This window comes from Erpetoichthys calabaricus, chromosome 10 (assembly GCF_900747795.2).
Source record: "Erpetoichthys calabaricus chromosome 10, fErpCal1.3, whole genome shotgun sequence".
NCBI lineage: Eukaryota > Metazoa > Chordata > Cladistia > Polypteriformes > Polypteridae > Erpetoichthys > Erpetoichthys calabaricus.
This window is the reverse complement of record NC_041403.2, coordinates 105,892,703-105,914,457: the sequence shown is the minus strand read 5'-3', so window position 1 is coordinate 105,914,457 and position 21,755 is coordinate 105,892,703. Positions and strand designations below refer to the sequence as shown.

Genomic DNA, 21,755 nt, shown 5'->3' with positions numbered 1-21,755 from the left:
ACAAAGCCTTTTACTGAATTTATACTACTTTTACATTTAGATGCACATATCCTGGTTGAAATCCCACTGTGTGACCCACCACTCAATTATAGTTATTAAGAAGTTGTAAATATAATTACCATATTTTGCTCAGTCCTGAATTACACCCAAAATCTACATAAAATAGTTTAGAAAATATATATTGGCGCTTGAAAACTTGTATAATAGCTCTGTAGTCTTTTAGTTCACATATTTAAATGATCATATAGAAAGTTATTTATCTGTGTAGGTTGTTCATATCTTCATTATAACTGCTAATTGTGAATTTATATCTGCTCCTACGCATATTTATATAAACATTTTTTCCTTTTAAAAAAACCTTACCCAGCCATGATTATTTTTTCTATAAACTTGATAATTGCATATTTGTGCTTTGAACTGTTATTTCAATTTGTATTTGATTTTGATGTCCTAATTCACACTGATATATAGGGATGGAAATCATTAGGATTTTATCAATACAGATACTTATTGATACTCTTATCAATATTGCTCTCCATAATTTAGTGAGGTGATGTTTCCCTTGAAGTGGGGGTGGTAACTGGGCTTAAGGGATGTCGTCATCTCCTTACGGTTGAAAAAAATGAAAACTTTTCTACAACTGAGATAATTTTGTTTGTATTTGCATTGCTTATATAGCACCCCTCTTGCGTTTACTGAGGAAGCTAACCTGAGTGTAGTTTTTTTCCCCCCCAAATAATAAATCTAAACATGACCTTTGTGTTATACTCTGCAGTATCTTTTAATGAACAAACCTATGTTAATAATCTAGTGAAGTTAAATCTATTAATCTTCTGAACTCATACTATGACAAAAAAGATAAACTAATATTTTAACCAGTTAATTTGATAATTTGCATAACTTCGCCTAAAACCTGCACCCTCATTAGCTACCATACAAACCAATAGAATAAGTTAACATAAATGCCAGCATTTATTTTAAGTTTAAAGCAGTTTAAATATAATTACATAACAATTTAACAACATGCATAATAAAACAAATTGTTTTACTCCCGTTTAATTATATCATGAACATTGCTATTACCACCTTGTATCTCACATTTTAGTGGGCTACACTTATTATGGTTATGAATTAACTTACAGTATCCTTTGTTGTCAGGATGGCTCAGTTCAAACTTAAGGTACAGTGGGTACGAAAAGTATTCAGACCCCCTTCAATTTTTCACTCTTTGTGATATTGCACATCATCACGTGACTGTTCTTGAATGGCCCAGCCAGAGCCCTGACTTAAACCCAATTGAGCATCTCTGGAGAGACCTAAAAATGGCTGTCCACCAACGTTTACCATCCAACCTGACAGAACTGGAGAGGATCTGTAAGGAGGAATGGCAGAGGATCCCCAAATCCAGGTGTGAAAAACTTGTTGCATCTTTCCCAAGAAGACTCATGGCTGTATTAGCTCAAAAGGATGCTTCTACTAAATACTGAGCAAAATCTGAATACTTAGGACCATGTGATATTTCAGTTTTTCTTTTTTAATAAATCTGCAACAATTTCAAAAATTCTTTTTTTTTTGTCTGTCAGTATGGGGTGCTGTGTGTACATTAATGAGGAAAAAAATTAATTTAAATGATTTTAGCAAATGGCTGCAATATGACAAAGAGTGAAAAATTGAAGGGGGTCTGAATACTTTCCGTACCCACTGTAACTACCTAGCAGTTAGCTAATTATTCTATGCTATGCATACCTAAACCAACTCTATTCCACTGCGGTGAAGGGCTGTAAATCTTTCACAATAAACTTTTCCACAGCCCTGTGGCATTCTGCTGTTTTTTCCTTCGTTTTTCCTCGCTGAGTGATGGAGAATGGGGTGGATGTAGGTGTCTGAATTCTGGTATCCACTGAAGAAGCTGCTGCTTGACTGATGCTACCTGAACACAGGTTAAAACCGATTCTTTGCATATACTGAGTGAATAAGTACTGACTTACTTTTATAACGATGATGAGTGTTAACCTTGACTTAATAATATCTATACAGTCGCATTTTCAGTTTGACTAATTCTAGTAGCATTGGAGCTGGGAGGCTGCAGTCTGAGTGTTTCAGCAGCCGCTTTCTTGAAGCAGTCCAACATGCTTCACTGCTTCGCATTTATGTAATGTTGTACATGTGTTTCAAGAAGTTGCTAGTGTTATCTTCTTTACATGAAGCTACCTTTTTACACATAATGCATTTAGCTGCATTATCATTACATTTACTAAAGTGAGCACACACTTTTGAGCACTTTAGCCTATCTGTTATTATTACTGGCTATCGCAGAAAGTAAACTTGCAGCTGTGAGACTAAAATGTAATCACCTGACTTCTGCAGTGTTATCATCATTAGGGTGCAGTTAGGAATTTAAAAATGGTGCTAATTTTAAAATGAATTAACTTTACAAAAATACTAATAGCAGCACTGTTTTTCCAGGAGCTTATTTATATATTGGTACCGACCAGTCCAGAACCGGTACCCAGTGCAGCACTGTTTGAAACCTAGTCAGACTGATTGTATGTATGTTTCTTTAGGTTACACAAGTTCAACCAATACTCAGAAGTCACTGTTTTAAGATAGACCATTTTGAAAGCGCATCAGTGCTTTTTGCGGGGTAGTTTTTCTGCTCTCTATAGTGTTTACGTTAGCTTTCAATGAAATTGGTCCCCTGGGAGCTGAGTGGTTTAGTGGGGGATGGACAGACAGACAGACAGACAGACATAAGTGATTTTTTTTATTTTATGCAAGCACACCTAAAAACATGCTTAAACAAAACAAATGGCTTGTTCACATGTACTGACATCGATAAAGCAGACTTTAGCCAAAATATCTCACTTACTCAGGTCCATAAATATTTGGACAGAGAAGTTTTTTCTAATTTTGGTTCTGTACATTACCACAATGAATTTTAAATGAAACAACTCAGATGCAGTTGAAGTGCATACTTTCAGCTTTAATTCAGTGGGGTGAACAAAACGATTGCATAAAAATGTGAGGCAACTAAAGCATTTTTTTAACGCAATCCCTTAATTTCAGGGGCTCAAAAGTAATTGGACAAATTAAATAACTGGAAGTAAAATGTTCATTTCTAACAACTTGGTTGAAAACCCTTTGCTGGCAATGACAGCCTGAAGTCTTGAACTCATGGACCTCACCAGATGCTGGGTTTCCACCTTTTTAATGCTCTACCAGGCCTTTACTGCAGCGGCTTACAGTTGCTGTTTGTTTGTGGGCCTTTCTGTCCGAAGTTTAGTCTTCAGCAAGTGAAATGCATTCTCAATTGGGTTAAGATCAGGTGACTGACTTGACCATTCAAGAATTTTCCACTTCTTTGCTTTAATAAACTCCTGGGTTGCTTTGGCTGTATGATTTGGGTCACTGGGTGGCGTTTCATGATACAGATGAACAATCAATTTGACTGCATTTAGCTGGATTTGAGCAGACAGTATGTCTCTGAACATCTCAGAATTAATTCAGCTGCTTCTGTCCTGTGTCACATCATCAATAAACACTAGTGTCCCAGTGCCACTGGCAGCCATGCACGCCCAAGCCATCACACTGCCTCCACCGTGTTTTACAGATGATGTGGTATGCTTTGGATAATGAGCTGTTCCATGCCTTCTCCATACTTTTTTCTTGCCATCATTCTGGTAGAGGTTGATCTTGGTTTCATCTGTCCAAAGAATGTTTTTCCAGAACTGTGCTGGCTTTTTTAGATGTTCTTTAGCAAAGTCCAATCTAGCCTTTCTATTCTTGAGGCTTATGAGTGGCTTACACCTTGCAGTGCACCCTCTGTATTTACTTTCATGCAGTCTTCTCTTTATGGTAGAGTTGGATATCAATACGCCTACCCCCTGGAGAGTGTTGTTCACTTGGTTGGCTGTTGTGAAGGGATTTCTCTTCACCATGGAAATGATTCTGCGATCATCCACCACTGTTGTTTTCCGTCGATGTCCAGGTCTTTTTGCGTTGCTGAGTTCACCAGTGCTTGCTTTCTTTCTCAGGATGTATCAAACTGTAGATTTTGCCACTCGTAATATTGTAGCAATTTCTCGGATGGGTTTTTTCTGTTTTCGCAGCTTAATGATTGCTTCTTTCACCTGCATGGAGAGCTCCTTTGACCGCATGTTGTCTGTTCACAGCAAAATCATCCACATGCAAGCACCACAACTCAGATCAACTCCAGGCCTTTTATCTGCTTAATTGATAATGACATAACGACGGCTTGCCCACACCTGCCCATGAAATAGCCTTTGAGTCAATTGTCCAATTACTTTTGAGCCCCTGAAATGAAGGGATTGTATTAAAAAAAATGCTTTAGTTGCCTCACATTTTTATGCAATCGTTTTGTTCACCCCACTGAATTAAAGCTGAAAGTCTGCACTTCAACTGCATCTGAGTTGTTTCATTTCAAATTCATTGTGGTAATGTACAGAACCAAAATTAGAAAAAAGTTGTCTCTGTCCAAATATTTATGGACCTGACTGTATATGTGATTCATTTAAAAAGTAAACAATCATGCAAAACTGTTAATACAGTCTCTATTTCTCAACTGTAGTAACAAATACCACACCATTGAGTTACCCAGTAGATGCCAGCATATCAACAATAAAATGAAATTGCCTAAAGAAATAAAGCTATAAATGCAAAATTACCCAAACTAGCATCAAGTCATAACCAGTATTACTCAGTGAAAGGAGAAAAGCAGATTAAAACTACAGTTTCCTTATTATGAATGTATTGATGACTTAAACAATTATCCATATTACTAAACGAGAATGGTAAACCGGATGGACGCAGGGACATGGGCCGTGGACGCAAAAGACGTAGTGCGCAGGCGCCACACACAGCCCCCCTCCAAGCACTGGAAAATGAGAAATGATGCGCCACGCCCATGGCAACAGACCCATGCAACAAAGCGCCACACGAGGGCCATACCACACGAAACAGGACACACACAAAAAAGAGGATTCAGACCCACGACACACAAAGCACCCCTCCACTAACAGAAATAAGAAATGAGGCAATGCGCCCCTCAAAGAAAACGCACGCCAACAAACGACGTCATACATAGACAACAAGAGACCGGACTACAAAGGGCGGAGTGGTGGCTCTGAGGCTAGAGATCTGCACTGGCAATTGGAAGGTTGCCGGTTCGAATCCCGTCAATGCCAATAGGGACTCTGCTCTGTTGGGCCCTTAAGCAAGGCCCTTAACCTGCAATTGCTGAGCGCTTTGAGTAGTGAGAAAAAGCGCTATATAAATGCAAAAAATTAATAAAAAATTAATTATTAATACATATACAGGTGCGACACCTGATGGGTAATAATACGAAGAAACCCTCCAAGCACCGGAAAATGAGAAATGATGCTCCGCGCCCATAGCAACAGACCCATGCAACAAAGCGCCAGACGAAGCCCATACCACATGAAACGGGACACGCACAAAAAAGAGGATTCAGACCCACGACACACAAAGCCCCCCTCCACTAACAGAAATAAAAAATGAGGCAACGCGCCCCTCAAAAAAAACGTACGATTACTTATCTATATTACTAACGATAAAGAACAAACAAGTCATGAATGCACGATCAGAAAAGGCTCCATATTAGCAGTCAGTGCGATCGTCCTTATTACTTATCCATATTACTAACGATGATGAACAGACAAGTCATGAATTCACGATCACGGGTACAAAACGATACGGCTCGAGTAACGGGACTACAAACACGAACCCGCATGAAAAAAAACAATACACGTCGGCGCCTACATCACACTTCTGAAACCGCGGAAGAAAACCTGTCTCGACTCCAAAAACACATGTCACTCCTTATTCAAAATACCGGTCCCAATCACAGAAACATCGGTATCCACTATGAAAATGAACAGTAACAATGCACGTGACATCCGTCTTGCAAAACTATTAATTATAGATGAATGTACAGTGGCATCCAGTCACTTACTCAACACCATTGATAAACTTCTACAAACGTTGATGAATAATAATATTCCCTTTGGAGGAAAGGTACTTTTATTAGGAGGAGCTTTTAGACAGTGCTTACCTATTGCTCCACATGCAATGCACTTAGCTATTGTTCAGTCCACCTTAAAATACGCGGACAGTTGGCATTGCGTTGATGAATAATAATATTCCCTTTGGAGGAAAGGTACTTTTATTAGGAGGAGATTTTAGACAGTGCTTAGCTATTACTCCACATGCCATGCGCTCAGCTATTGTTCAGTCCACCTTAAAATACGCGGACGACGTCATACATAAACAACAAGAGACCGGACTACAATACATATACAGGCGCGACACCTGATTGGTAATAATACGAAGAAACAAACAGTCCGCATATTAACAGTGAGTGCGATCCTCCTTATTACTTATCCATATTACTAACGATAAAGAACAAACAAGTCATGAATTCACGATCACGGGTACAGAACGAGACGGCTCGAGTAACGGGACCACAAACATGAACCCGCATCAAAAAAAACAATAAACGTCGGCGCCTACAACGCGCTTCTAAAACCGCGGAAGAAAAAATGTTACGCGGACAATTGGCATTGCTTTCAAAAGATACAGTTGGTACAAAACATGCGATGTCCAGATCCAGAATATAACAATTGGTTATTACAACTGGGAGATGGTACACTCACCAATACAGATGGACTTCACCCAGATATTATTACACTTCCTCAAGCCTTTATCTGCGACGACTTAGTTACGGAGATATTTGGAGCAGCAATCTCATTAGACCAAATACCCCTTTTAGCACAACGGACTATATTATGTCCAAAAAATATTAATGTTGATCACATAAATAACCAAGTCATTGCATTACTTCCTGTAGAGGCACGGCTCTTTCTAAGCTCTGACAAAGTTGACTCTGATGACAACAATGACCATCTTAATTTCCCCTTACAATATTTGAACACTATTAACCCAGCCGGATTACCACAAGACAATCTTAACCTTACAATCGGAACAATAATCATGCTATTAAGAAACCTTAACACTAAACAAGGTTTACGCAATGGTACACGTTTAGTCGTCAACACCATGACACACAATTTTATTGAAGCAAAACTTCTTACAGGATCACATGCTAACAATACTGTTCTGATTCCTACAATTGACCTTACAAGTTCTGACCTAGAATTACCTTTTACACTTAAACGGCGACAGTTCCCCATTAAACCTGCATTTGCCATGACCATCAACAAATCACAAGGCCAAACCATGAACAAGGTTGGCATCTACCTCTCTGACCCCGTTTTTGGACATGGACAACTTTGTGGCCTTCTCACGAGTTCGACGTTTATCTGACGTTAAAGTTAAGGTTATAAATGATCCATGCCAAGAGAAACTCATTCAAGAACAAGACACCATCTTTACTACTAATGTTGTGTACAAAGAAATTTTCTGATAAATCTTTACACTGTGCCTTGCAATTTATTCTTGGCTTCCTACATGCGTCATCTACACCTTCACACTATGCTATATCTCATACATACATCACGCTATTTATAATTACCCAACACCAGGGGTTGGCAAGCGAAGCGAGCAGGGGGCGGAGCCCCCTAGTTAAAGCATATGGAGTATTGAAGAAGTGTTGTGCAGTAAGGGAGAATTAATTATGGACTGTTGATGGGGGCTGTTATTGAATAATAGCTGTTAGCTATTTTTGTTATTTGGTGGATTATTTTTGTGATGATCATCAGTTTTGTTTTTGTTTATTTGATATGTGGGTATTTAAAGCATTGGCATTCGTGAAAACATCTTAGTTGGATCTTCTGATTCAAGAGTGAATCTGAATAGGATCAGATAGAGAATAATACTTATAGTGTTTATAAATCTGCTCTAAGTACACCTGTACATCCAAAAACATAATATTAGGGTAATTGTATTATCCATACAATCCAATAAACTTAACAAAAAAAATTCAACCCCCGCCCAAAATAAAGTGAGGAGATCCAGCAAATTCTTTGATGCAGCAAAGAAGGTAGACTATCATGTTCCCCAATATAGAAGCTTATGCTAAAATGTTATTGATTAGATCTTGCCATATTTTTAAAAAGGTTTGAACAGATCCTCTGAGTGTGAATTAGATTTTTTCCAATTTTCAAAGAGTATTAACCACTGACTTAAAAGTGGTGAGTTGGGATTCTTCCAGTTGAGCAAGGTAAGCCTACGTGTTAGTAGTAAAGTAAAGGCAATTGCGGTTTCTTGTGTCCTTCTCCACTTTAAGCCCATCTGGGAGTATACCAGGCACAGTTGTTAATGGGTTAGGAGTGATTATGACACCACTAATATGCATTGAAAGATTTTTCTCCAAAATTGTTCATTTGGTGCACGCACAAAACATTTGGCCCAGTCAGGTTGGAGCCAGATTGCAACATTCACAGATTGAATCTTGGAAATGATTTGGAAAATGTTAATTGCGATAAATGTGCTCGATAGAAGATTTTAACTTTAATAATTTAGTGCTTTGCACATATGGATGTAGAATGTATTCTGTGCATGGTTGCCTTTCACTCCTTTCATAAAATGTTAAGTGAAAGATCCTTTCCCCATTGTACCCTAGGATCTTTGAAAGGAAGGGACATTTAAATGTTTTTATAACTGGGGAGATGCTATCTGAGCCTTCATGACTTATCAATATTTCTTCTGGAATAGAAATAGGTGGAAGGTGAGGAAATTGGGCAGGTTCTGTTTAGCAAAGTTTCTGTCTTGAAAGCAGTGGAAAACTTTTGTTGACGAGAAGTTAACTTTGAAGCTTAATTTATTCTCTGAACGTTTTAATCCCAGACATTTTTCAAGCATTAAATACTGTGTACTTTCTGTTACCGGCCTAGGGGAACCTGGGCCAGGTACAAGCCACTTTTCATACAGGGTGTAGCCACACCGATATGTTGAAAAACCATAAAAGAAGCAGCAGCAGTCATGAGTCTAAGACCATACTTCTCGTTTCTACTTTATTCTCATTTACCCAGAAATATTTAAATGCTTCAGTCTCTGCATAGATCAACATGACAGTTAAAACAATGGTACATGCCAATTTCCTCTGTAGAACAACAGTGTAAACACATTTACTTTGGTTCAAAATAGTATTGTTGTCAGCTATCAAGAAGTACCTGATTAGAAACCAATGTCCCCAGAACTTGTTCATTTTTAACACTAGAATTACCAGAGCCAACGAAAAAAACTCGTAGATCTGGCCCACCTTAAATCCGTTCGCACCTCTCCCTCAGTGTCTTTTGTTCTGTAAATGTGCCGATTAAGACAAGCAGCAAGCAGCCTGATATTCCATCCCCCACCACCGCACACCATGCACAAACTTCTCCCAGCTCATGCCTTGATTGATTATCTGGGAGTGAAAGTTTTAGAGTGGAAATAATAGATTGTTGTACTCCTTTCCACGCTCACATCATGATGTATAAAAATTAAACTTGGCGTAAAGCCACACAAATTCTCACGACAGCACAATCCATTGTGTATGCATATTTTTTGCTTGGGTTTGCACACTGTCGGCACCCAGCATCAAAGCAATGCTGCTGTTTCCTGTGTGGTTTCCCTTTCTTTTTTTAGATTCACATTTCCTGACACAGCTTTATCAAATACACTGAAATTAACCGCTTATTGTTTATTAATTTAACTCTTTTAGGTCTAATTTTTTTTTTGTTTCTTTTCTCCCAGGGCTGAATATTTTTCCAAAAACTAACATTTTTTAAAAAAGAACACAAAGCAATTGTTTAACATATCAAATCAACAAAAAATATTTACTTTTGACAAATGTTACTGTCTTGCATGTTGTGTGAGCCTGCATACTCTATGATTTCACATACATATCACATACATTTTACACAGCAAAGTCTGATCTCGCTCAAAGCAGCCAATTTCAGTCATTGCCACATTGCACTCCTTACAATATGTGTTGCTTTGGTGCCTATTTTTCAATTGTCTGTTGCTGCATTTTCTCACATATATTGTTAGTGTGTACTGTAGAGAGAGACAAGTCACCCATTTGCCCTAGTGCCATGCCACTGCCACCAAGTTTTCTGCCTGCATGAAAACCGTTTTGTCACCTCTTTTCATCTTCTGAAACTTTATGAACTTTATGTATGGCATTATAGCCTGGCTCACCCCATGGGATTTGCTTCTGTTTATTACAGAAGTGAATAAAACTTTGCAGCAGCACGTACCTAAGCCACCAGGGGACAAAACACGTTTGGACCAATGCTCCCTGAAGTTATATCACCAGTTCTGTCCCATCTCTATTTGTAATGCCACAGCGCGCTTCATCTCGTCTTTCGTTGTGGGTTTCCACTTTGAAAAACGAGAATGCAATGCAAACGCAGCCCGCGATTCAAAAAAAATCTCTGCCTACCTGTTTGTCTCGTCTGACAGTAGCTGAGAAGCAGCATCAGGAGAGAGCAGCCTGAAGTACAGCAGCTGGTGATCTGTCGTGTCCAACAGCAAGCCATGCCGTCTTGTAAACTCCGGTAGCCAGATCGGCTCTCAACGGATCAATGTCTGTGTATTTATCCCATGCGAACCTTGCCGTAGATGCATCGGCTGCGCGAAGGCACTCAACTGGCAGCAGATCCGCTGGCGCGGCATCGGCTGGTGTCTGATCAGCTGATGCCTGCTTCTCACTCTCTTGCTCGATCTCCTGATCACTGCTAATAAAATCCGATTCTGAAAAATCAAGAGTCCGACTCCGCGATAATGCGCAAAACATCGTCTGCCGAGTGTTTTCTTTTCTGCACTTGCTTCGCTGCTTTTTCACATGTCGGTGCCATTGTTTACATTTCGCAACTCACGCACACGCAAGGTTTAGATGCAGAGTCAACGAGTCTAGCATTCCTCCAAGCACAGAGGGAATGCCTGTGGCGTGACAGTGAGATTTGTCGCCATTAACAGCTGATTGTCGCCACCTATCCCTGGATGTCGACTTTTGTCGACATTCGCCTTCAACCCCTCCTGTCGACAGAAGTCGACATCCGCCCTAAAAGAGTTAAGGCATCTGATTGAATGGCCAAACTATTCCAAATACCACAGCTGCTTTAGCATTGTTACTCTCAGTGCACCACTTAAGAGTATTTTGGCCCACTATATTGGAGTATGGAATCATAGCTGTACAGCAGTACAGCAGATTGTGTCAAGCGCACAGATGACTATTGGGATACAGCTTTTGGCACCTGCTGCCTTGGCCATGTACACAGTCTATTTGAACTTCTCCCATCTGGCAAATGCCTCAGAGCCTTTCCTGCAGGGTCCTTGATGTTCAGAAACAGTTTCATCCCAAGAGCTATAAATGAACTCAATCAGTCCATCAAGTGCTCCTGGTAGAACTGTTTGTACTTATAAGTACAATTACCTCACTGTAAACTTGCCATACATTTGTAATATTGCACAAACTGAACCACTTTATGAACCATTTGCATTATCTGCAGTATATGTATGTGTATATTGTACTTATGCTTTCATATTGTATGTTTTTCATTGTTTTTATTGTATTATTATTATTTTATTTTTTTTCTTTTTATTGGAAATAAGTTTATGGAGGATTTGAATCTCATTGTAACATACAATAACAATAAAGGAATTCAATTCAATAGAAGAGAGCGTGTAGTTACAGATGATGATGACTGGCTTCTAAGTCGATTTAGATTTCCAATAGTTTTATTCTTGTAGCTCTTGATATTTTTAAGATGAAATGCATTGAATTATGTATATTACATTATACAGAGAAATTTTTAACTTAATTTAAATAATATGTGCTGTTAATAATAAATGTGTGGGCATGGTTGTGCAGTGGTAACAACGAGCTGGTGTCCCATCCAGGGATTCTTCCTGCGTTGTGCTGTATGCTTGCTGTGACTGGCATGACCCTGGATGGAGAGAGAGATGGATGGAATAATTAAAGACGTATCAGGAAGATTTTTCAATGCTCCTTAAAAGTTTTGGAGGATTGGCGTTTCAAGCTTACAGATGGTTTGACCTTTATTCAGAGCTTATTGTGTGGCGATTGGTGATGTGGAGAAAGAAAAGGAAGGACAGGAATTGGGGGTTGGTATGTTTGAAAGAGACAGTACTGCGGCAATAAATTATTTCATTGAGGGTCACGCACATACCAGCAAGCATCTTGAGGGAGGCAGGAACAATCCCTGAATGGGGCACCAGCTCATCGCTACCATTGCGCCACCATGCCCCCATGTTTGATACATGCTTTAATTCATTTCATCATGAAAATTATATCAAGTATACATCTTAGCATTTAAACTGTTCAGAGAGCTGTGACATCATGAATGTAATGTATTGTGTCCTGTTGGCGTAAGAGAGAGCCCGTTTAAGAAGCACGTAGTGAGTGATTCACACACATAAGAGTACATAGAAGAACACATAGAATAAAAGCATTTAAAGTGCTACTTTAGTTACGATGCGATCTAAAAAACTCAAGTAAATTAACATTGATTTTATGATGAAGTTTACGACGTTCACTTTAATGACAAAATAATGAGTTTAAAGCAGGGGTGGGCAAAGTCATTCCTGGAGGGCCGCAGTGGCTGCAGGTTTTTGTTCCAACCCAATTGCTTAATAAGAAGCACTTATTGCTCTAGAAACATCTTCTCCTTCATTTTAGTTATCTCCCTCGTTAAGATTTTGAACCCTTATTGCTTATTTAAGTCTTTAAACAGCTGCATTCTCGGTTTTTAATTGCTCCTTATTAGCAATAAGATGCTAATGACAAAAGAAACCAGCAGTTATCCATTTTGCTTGTTACCCTTTACACCTGTGCGTATTTATCGTGCACTATTTGGTTTCATTAAATACTTGGAAAGAAAGAGAAGAGAAAAAAGTGAAGGATTGAGAATTACCCATCCGTTTTACACTTCAAAGTATTTGGATGATATCCTTAGAATGGAAAAAAAAAATCTAGGATATGAGAATGACTTGACATAGCAGAGTTAAAGCACTAACAAGCCATGAAATGTAATTATTGGCAAAGATTGTTTTCTAATTAAGCAACTGGGTTGGAACAAAAACCCGCGGCCACTGCGGCCCTCCAGGAATGACTCTGCCCACCCCTGGTTTAAAGTAAACTTTTTTTTTTCCACTGTGTCCCTATATTCTACACTTCTGTATGACACTCAGACGGTGGGCTACTACTCACCATTTTATGTTGACTTTGATTATCTGACCACTTTTTTTTTTTTTTTTTTTTTTTTCTCCGGGCACTGACAGAATTTCTAAACTTGAACTACTGTATTTTTCTGCCACTCGATCAACTTCCTTTTGTTGTTTATACAACTGCTTAAGCCAAGAAATAGTAAGTTTTTTCCGTGCCTCCACTTCACATTCCCTGAAATTCTTTTTTCACATGCTTGTGCCCAAAACATTAACATTTATATGTTACTTACATAAAAGCCAGATCGAATGTTATTTACTTTCATTAATTTACTTCCTACAGCATAAAGTCACAAGTAGACTGCAGAGCTCCCTGTGTTCGATCGACACAGGCATGCTCAAAAAATACATGTGTAATGCCACGAAAAGTGCACGCTAACACTTCAGTTTGCAAGCAATTGTACGAGAATGCAGTCAGACTTCTTTTTTGGGCACATACACTGTCCAGATCTAAACACTAGCGTGGAGAATCGTTTGCGTACTGAAGAGTCTATAGCTGCAGGTGGAAACTGCCGTCGCTGTACTTTGTATATAAGAGCCAGATCGAGTGTTATTTACCTATTTATCCTGATTTATTTACTTCCTACAGCGTAAAGTCACAAGTAGACTGCAGAGCTTCCCGTGTACATATACAAAGTACAGCGACGGCAAAAATGTGGCGTGCATTCTTTCTCCGATGTAGAACCATTGTCATCATCTGAGTTCACCTCTGTTATAGCGCGTCTTTATGTGAAAACAGCAGTGTCAGGGGGGGGGGGGGGGGGGGGGGGGGGGGGGGTGGGGGGGATCGTGAACGCGACTGAGAGAATAAAACTGAATAAAAAAAAAAACAAAGCTAACCTTTGCAACTATCATAAATTTACACAGGCTGTTACAGACTCAAATCCAATGTTTGTTTTTATTCCAAGATAGTAAGAATAAGAGCAGCTCACTTCTCAAAACGGAGTTGTTCAGGGTCGAACCTGTGAAGTTTGGATTACCAGTCAACAGTTGATACCGTTGCGCCACCGAAGCGATCGTATCAAAGGGGTGTGAATGTTGCACCCTAAAGTGGGTTCTTTTTCTGCAGTTATATTCTTAAATAGAAGTGCACTTGTTCTGTTATATTTGTACCTTTTGTGAAAAGTATTTACAGTAATCCCTCCTCCATCGCGGGGGTTGCGTTCCAGAGCCACCCGCGAAATAAGAAAATCCGCGAAGTAGAAACCATATGTTTATATGGTTATTTTTATATTGTTATGCTTGGGTCACAGATTTGCGCAGAAACACAGGAGGTTGTAGAGAGACAGGAACGTTATTCAAACACTGCAAACAAACATTTGTCTCTTTTTCAAAAGTTTAAACTGTGCTCCATGACAAGACAGAGATCACAGTTCCGTCTCACAATTAAAAGAATGCAAACATATCTTCCTCTTCAAAGGAGTGCTTGTCAGGAGCAGATCATGTCACAGAAATAGAGAGAGACAAAAGCAAACAAGTCAATATGGCTGTTTGCCTTTTAAGTATGCGAAGCACCGCGGCACAAAGCTGTTGAAGGCGGCAGCTCACACCCCCTCCGTCAGGAGCAGACAAAGAGAGAGAGAGTTTGTTTTTCAAGCAAAAATCAATACGTGCCCTTCGAGCTTTTAAGTATGCAAAGCACCATGCAGCATGTCCTTCAGGAAGCAGCTGCACACAGAAGGTAGCAACGCCCTATCGTCTAGGTGTGCGAACAGCCCCCCTGCTCACACCCCCCTACGTCCGCGAGAGAGAGAGAAAGTAAGTTGGGTAGCTTCTCAGCTATCTGCCAATAGAGTCCCTTGTATGAAATCAACTGGGCAAACCAACTGAGGAAGCATGTACCAGAAATTAAAAGACCCATTGTCCGCAGAAACCCGCGAAACAGCGAAAAATCCGCAATATATATTTAAATATGCTTACATATAAAATCCGCGATGGAGTGAAGCCGCGAAAGGCGAAGCGCGATATAGCGAGGGATCACTGTATTTGATATTTGGACTTCAGGGTTCACACATTAAACATGTCATGTCTACATTTTGTCAATTATTACTAAAACATGAAAAAATGTTTGTTTTAACAATGTGTTTATATAGATTGCTGTAGACACAGAACACACATGAAATGCATGTGTTCCAAATAACCGTATAGTATTTATAAAAGTTGTCATTTTGCTTGACTTCTCACTCTATACAACTCTAAGCAACTGACATGCAGGTAAACAGACTTGAGCTGAGAAAACTGTGCGGCGGTGGGGGGATGTGATAGCAGGCTGCTTGCTGCCTATTGACACATTTACAGGACAAAAGACGCTGATGGAGAGGTGCGAAGCAATTTAAGGTGGGACGAATTACGAGTCTTTTTCGTAGGCTCTGGTAATTCTAGTGTTAAACATGTTGTCTAACTAGATTTATAGTGGGGAACATGCCTTGGTCTTGTGCTTTCTCGCATTAGTTCCATTCTGCTGTTTGTTTTAAGTACTGAAATACATTGAATGGGTTGTCACTTTTAATTGCTATTGCCTTTTTGCAATCTTTGCTTTTTACATTAGTTTGTTCAGTTTTTCAAATCCAAAAGACTTAACTTTACAGCCTTTCCTTGGAGCCAGCTTATTCATAAGGAAAGTGCCGCTTGTTATATTTTTTGCATTAATATATTTTAACTCTACACATGTGATCAGTTGTTTTCTCAACTTGTAATTAACCCCTTATGCACTAAGGAGTTTTTGCCATTACTGCAACTAAATCACATACCCAAAAATAAATGGCTATTATTCTGCTTATGTAATAAAAGAGCTGAAGAGTAGTGATTAGAGCAGTCCAAATTTTTAAAAGAAAGTCATCAAATGATTATACCAATATCAACTGAAGAAGACACAAAAAATTTGTGCTCTCAAAAAAAAAAAAATATAAAACCCAACCGAGACAATTTATAATGCACAAACCTGGAATTAATTTACTTTTGTGCCCCAATTTGTTAGCTATCACTGTAGACTATCCTGTGACTTTGTAAACTTACACTGTTTGGCACAAACTGCTTCCATTTTTGGAAGCATGATGTCCCATTTTGGGAACATTATTTTGCACCTAAACAATCACTTAAAACAAATATTGCAAACAAAATTACATTTAAATTTTTTTACATACATGCTATACATTTGAACCAGTAAGAAAACAATTTGTTTTTCATGCCAGTCATTAAAACAATTTCTGTTTATCACTAGCCACAGATAAACCTTAAATTTTGTAAAATAGGTTGGGGTTTTTGTGCTACAATTCATTTATCTTCTGTCTTCTGTTGCAGTTGTTTTTTTCTTGCATTTCATATATGGAATAAACTAAGTACATTATCATTCTATCATCTTCCAGTGCTAGATTATGGGGGTGGGGACAATGCCTTTTCTGGAAACCTTGGGCAGAGGGCAAGAAACAGCCTTGGACAGGGCCCCATAGAGCTAGGCACACACACCCACACATACAGTTACACTAGTGTTTCTCGGCTACTTTTGGGTGACAGGTGGTTGTTGCTGAGTTGCAAGGACATGAGACTTTTTCATGGTACAGTAATCCCTCCTCCATCGCGGGGGTTGCGTTCCAGAGCCACCCGCGAAATAAGAAAATCCGCGAAGTAGAAACCATATGTTTATATGGTTATTTTTATATTGTCATGCTTGGGTCACAGATTTGCGCAGAAACACAGGAGGTTGTAGAGAGACAGGAACTTTATTCAAACACTGCATACAAACATTTGTCTCTTTTTCAAAAGTTTAAACTGTGCTCCATGACAAGACAGAGATGACAGTTCAGTCTCACAATTAAAAGAATGCAAACATATCTTCCTCTTCAAAGGAGCAAACAAATCAATAGGGCTGTTTGTTTTTAAGTATGCGAAGCACCGCGGCACAAAGCTGTTGAAGGCGGCAGCTCACACCCCCTCCGTCAGGAGCAGAGAGAGAGAGAGAGACAGATAAAAAAATTAATACGTGCCCTTCGTGCTTTTAAGTATGTGAAGCACCATGCTGCATGTCGCTTCACGAAGCAGCTGCACAGAAAGTAGCCAACGTGAAGATAATCTTTCAGCATTTTTAGACGAGCGTCCGTATCGTCTAGGTGTGCGAACAGCCCCCCTGCTCACACCCCCTATGTCAGGATCACAGATTGTCAGCGCAAGAGAGAGAGAAAGAAAAGTAAGCAATCTAGCTTCTCAGCCATCTGCCAATAGCGTCCCTTGTATGAAATCAACTGGGCAAACCAACTGAGGAAGCATGTACCAGAAATTAAAAGACCCATTGTCCGCAGAAATCTGCGAACCAGCAAAAAATCCGCGATATATATTTAAATATGCTTACATATAAAATCCGCGATGGAGTGAAGCCGCGAAAGGCGAAGCGCGATATAGCGAGGGATCACTGTATATAATTCCTCCTCATGCCACCATTTGTAATCATGCTGCCTTAATCATAAAGCTCACTTTAACCCCCACGAAAAAATGGGGATGACAGGGAAAGTTCCATATGTTAAACTGCGAACGACGGTGTGGTGTGATTCAGTGACATTAGATGGAAGAGTGATTCCCTAATGCATTTAAATTAATTACATGCCTGGTATTTGTTTGTGCTTCACATGACATATACTCAACCCCTGTTTGTTTGTTTTTTTTTAAATTTTATTTAAGGTGTTTGCTTAACTTACTATTATGTTCTGTTTTACAGGTAGAAGAAGAGATCACTACCTTGCGTCAGGTTCTTGCTGCCAAAGAGAGACATGCTAGTGAGATCAAAAGAAAACTGGGGCTAACTCCACTGAATGAGCTGAAGCAAAACCTCACTAAAAGTTGGCAAGATGTACAGACATCCTCTGCGTAAGAGCAATTTTTATGGTTAAAATAGATTGGGCATAGATGGTGTCAGTTGTTGATTTTAATTTATTTTTTCTGTAGTAAGAAATGTGGTGATTGAAATTTTCATTTAGCATGACCTACAGTTTATTACTGCGATAGTTTTAATAAAAAGTATCAGATGTTTGTTCTCATGTGAAAGTGTCTATTTTGTTTGTAGTGTTTAATAGTAGCAAACAAACCTTTACCAAATGATTGTGGATATAGGCAGTTTTGGTGCTTTATGGGGCTTATCCAGTAGGTTGAGTTTTTTTTTTTTAAACTGAAAAACATTAAATGTGTTGGTGATGGTGTTTTTGTTTACATTTTACTTTTGTCATACAACTTTCACAAATTATTAATATGTTAGGAGTTTTCTTATACATTCCATTTGTCTTGCTGCTTTATAATTTGATAAAATCAGTTTACCAGAAGAGTTGACTTAATTTCTTCATCCTTTCCTCCAAAGTAGCTTCACTATAGCCAAAAGACAAATTAAATTACAATGTTTTATAAATGCTTGCAGTTTGTTTAAACTATACTCTTTGACAAGACCTCTATTTTTAGCTATGTGAAAACCGGTGAAAAACTTGGGGAGTGGAATGACAAAGTTACCAGTTCTGATTTGTGAGTTACCTGAACAATTTAGTTTTTTCTCTTTTCTGCTTCTGTTCTAATCAAGGGCATTTTCAATATAAAGCAAGACCTGTTTCATGGAGCAGACTGTAAACATTCTGTTTAGATTGGTTTTGTTTGTTGATGGCAGGCTATGAGCATGTGACAAGTATTGGTAATAAGTAGTGATGAATGACACTTCAACAGTCTTATTGGGGAATAGAAAGATGATAAAATGTGCAAATGATGTTTGATCAGATGAAAATGGATCCAGATCACTTCTACTTAATATTTTCCAGTCTGAGATCACCTTTCTTAAGGGAGTACTCCACTCAAAACTGATTATTTTGTTTATATGTTCCTAACACTATATAATTTTAGTGATGGATGAGAAAAAATGTAACCTTATCTTTTCATGGAGATAGGACGTCAGAATGTTTCAGTCAGAATGGGACTCTATGTTGACCAGTGCAAACAATGAGGAAAACATCCAGGGGGGAAAAAAGCAAAATCTCACATCACTCATGTCACATAATCCACAAGTCAGTTATCTGGGCCTAAGCTTGTAACATGCAAAATGCATGCTTTTTTTTTTTTTTGTTGCTAAAACATAGTTAAATACTAGAAAGTTGATTCTGTTCATCTAGACATAGTTTATTTTCTGAGGGAGATACATTACATCATTCATCCAAGTGACTTCCTCAGTCTCAGTTGACTGCAGGTTTCTCCAACCTTATAAACTGTACCTTTGCATAATGGCCAAAACTAGCACCATTGACTAACAAGCACTGGCGAAGCAGATGGCACAACACAGGAGAGCTACCTCGTCAGACCAGGACTCCGCAGTCTATTTACATCTACAGGATAGTGGTCACTCTTTCAGTGATGAAGATGTGCACATCCTGGACAGGGAGGAACGCTGGTTAGAGTGAGGAGTCAAGGAGGCCATTTACGTGAAAAAGGAACGACATTCTCTGAACCAAGGAGGGGGCCTAAGGGTACATCTTTCACCATCTTACAATGCTGTGATTGCAGCCATTCCCCAACTCTCTGAATGGTACTCATGGCCATTGATCAATGGACAATTTGCATATCATTGATCACACGGCCCATTGTTAGTCAATGGTGCTAGTTTCGGTCATTATGCAAAGGTACTGTTTATAAGGTTGGAGAATCCTGCGGTCAACAGACTGAGGAAGTCACTTGGATGAGTGATGTAACGTATATCCCACAGAAAATAAACTATGTCCAGATGAACAGAATCAACTTTCTAGAATTTCCTTACCTGTATTATTGAGCATGCATCAAGACCCATAGTTAAATAGTTACTTCCAGATTAAATAGATCAAGTCATAAACGAGAAACAGATTCTTATGGGAGTTGCTTTTTGAATTGAAAACACACCTCTCCCCCTCATTCGTTGGTTGAGTCCTGTTTTATTGTGTTTAAATGCTAATGGTAATAACTTTGTCTGAAGCAATCAGTTATATCCACTATGCTTTTCTACTGGAAATTGTGTAATTTCCCACAAAAGGGAAATTGTAAATCTGCAATGCTCTGTTTTTTTTTTTCTTTTCTTTCAAATGTAGTTGTTAAAAACATGTATAGATCAACTTCCTTGTTACGGTTTAAGGTTTCAAAGTTGTTTAATAACCACATTAAAAATAATGTCAAGAGCAATTGTTTTGTAAATACTATTTGCTTGCACCAAATCAAAGATTTTAATCAGGTGGCCAAATTATTATCAAGACCTCATTAAAGGTATTGATTTCTGGGTTAGTATAGCTTTCATATACTGTGAAGAAACCAAGTTAATTATAAAAATGTATGGTTGGTCCCAAAATATTTTAGAGTGGGGTGTGAATATTAGTGGAATTTAAATTTGGTTCGGAGTTGCCGATATACTAGGCCAGTGTTTTGTCTGCATTCACAGTCTCTGGTGCAGAACATTAGGCAGATTTTTAATGATTATTTTAAAGACATTAGTTTACCTGCTGTCTCACTTGTTTTTCTATGTTTCCCCATTATCTTCACAGCCTGTCATAAAGGCCACTGTACTGCCTATTCTAAGCTTGCACAATGTTTTTTTTCCCACTCTGTACCCAAAATAGTTTGTTTCAAGCAATCGCCCATATTCAGGTGTCTGTTTCGGTTTTTTTAATTAAATTGTTTGGTCATTATTTGATGTGATTTTTTTTTTTTTTTTTTAATGCCCAGGCTGTCAGCTTTTTAAAGAGCAGAGGTTCGGCTTTCTATGGCATATAGACTTACCACTGTAATTTACAGTGATTATGATTGCTTGGTAAGACAATGTATTTGTCAGTAAATGCGTGTAAACCTTTACTTTTCATATTAAAGTGACTGGGAGCTCTTTCTTCAAGAAGGTAACTAAAATCCTCTGATCTTTAACACTAGAATTACCAGAGTCTACGAAAAAACTCGTAGATCCGGCCCTCCTTAAAACCGTTCTCAGCTCTCTTTTGTCTTCTAAATGTGCCGATTAACACGAGCAGCTAGCAGCCGGTTATTCCATCCCCCACCGTCGCAGAACGTTCACTAAGTTTTCCCAGCTCATGCCTTGTTTGATTATCTGGGAGCGACTGCACTGCTGGAGTTTGAGTGGAAATAATAGGTTGCTATTTGGAACACACGCAGTTCATGTGTGTTCAGTTTCTACAGTAATCTGTGTAAACACATTTTTAAAACAGAAACGTTTTTCATATTTTACTAGTAAATGACAAAATGTAGGCATAAACTATATAATGTATGAAGACTGAAGTCCAAAGATCAAGTAAACATTTTCACAAAAGGTTCAAGGATGAAGCGTCATCTTTCGTGGCGTAGCGGTGAGATTTGTGGACTTGTAGTCAAGAGTACCCGGTTCGATCCCCACTCACTCCTATATTTGCCGTTTTCAGTAGTGAGCTCCTCTTTTTGTTAATATTATACAGTACACACATACATTTGGTTTGCGTCTGCATTTATAGGACTTGTAAAAATTACCGTTTTTTTTTTTTTACTTCTCTCTAAATCACGCCCTC

At 38.7% G+C, this 21,755-nt stretch overlaps 1 protein-coding gene across 10 annotated transcripts in view; it reads left to right on the top strand.

Moving 5' to 3' along the window:
* The window catches only part of LOC114659297 (tumor protein D54-like), a 77,783-nt gene that overhangs the window by 14,240 nt on the left and 41,788 nt on the right, over window positions 1-21,755 (top strand). For 5 of the 10 annotated variants that reach the window (XM_051932875.1, XM_051932873.1, XM_051932874.1 and 2 more), the window contains exons 3-4: window positions 17,936-18,084; window positions 18,667-18,726. In XM_051932875.1, coding sequence (XP_051788835.1) covers window positions 17,936-18,084; window positions 18,667-18,726 — 209 coding nt within the window. The remainder of the gene's footprint in view (window positions 1-17,935; window positions 18,085-18,666; window positions 18,727-21,755) is intronic. The other 5 variants (XM_051932876.1, XM_051932877.1, XM_051932878.1 and 2 more) reach the window with 1 other exon arrangement.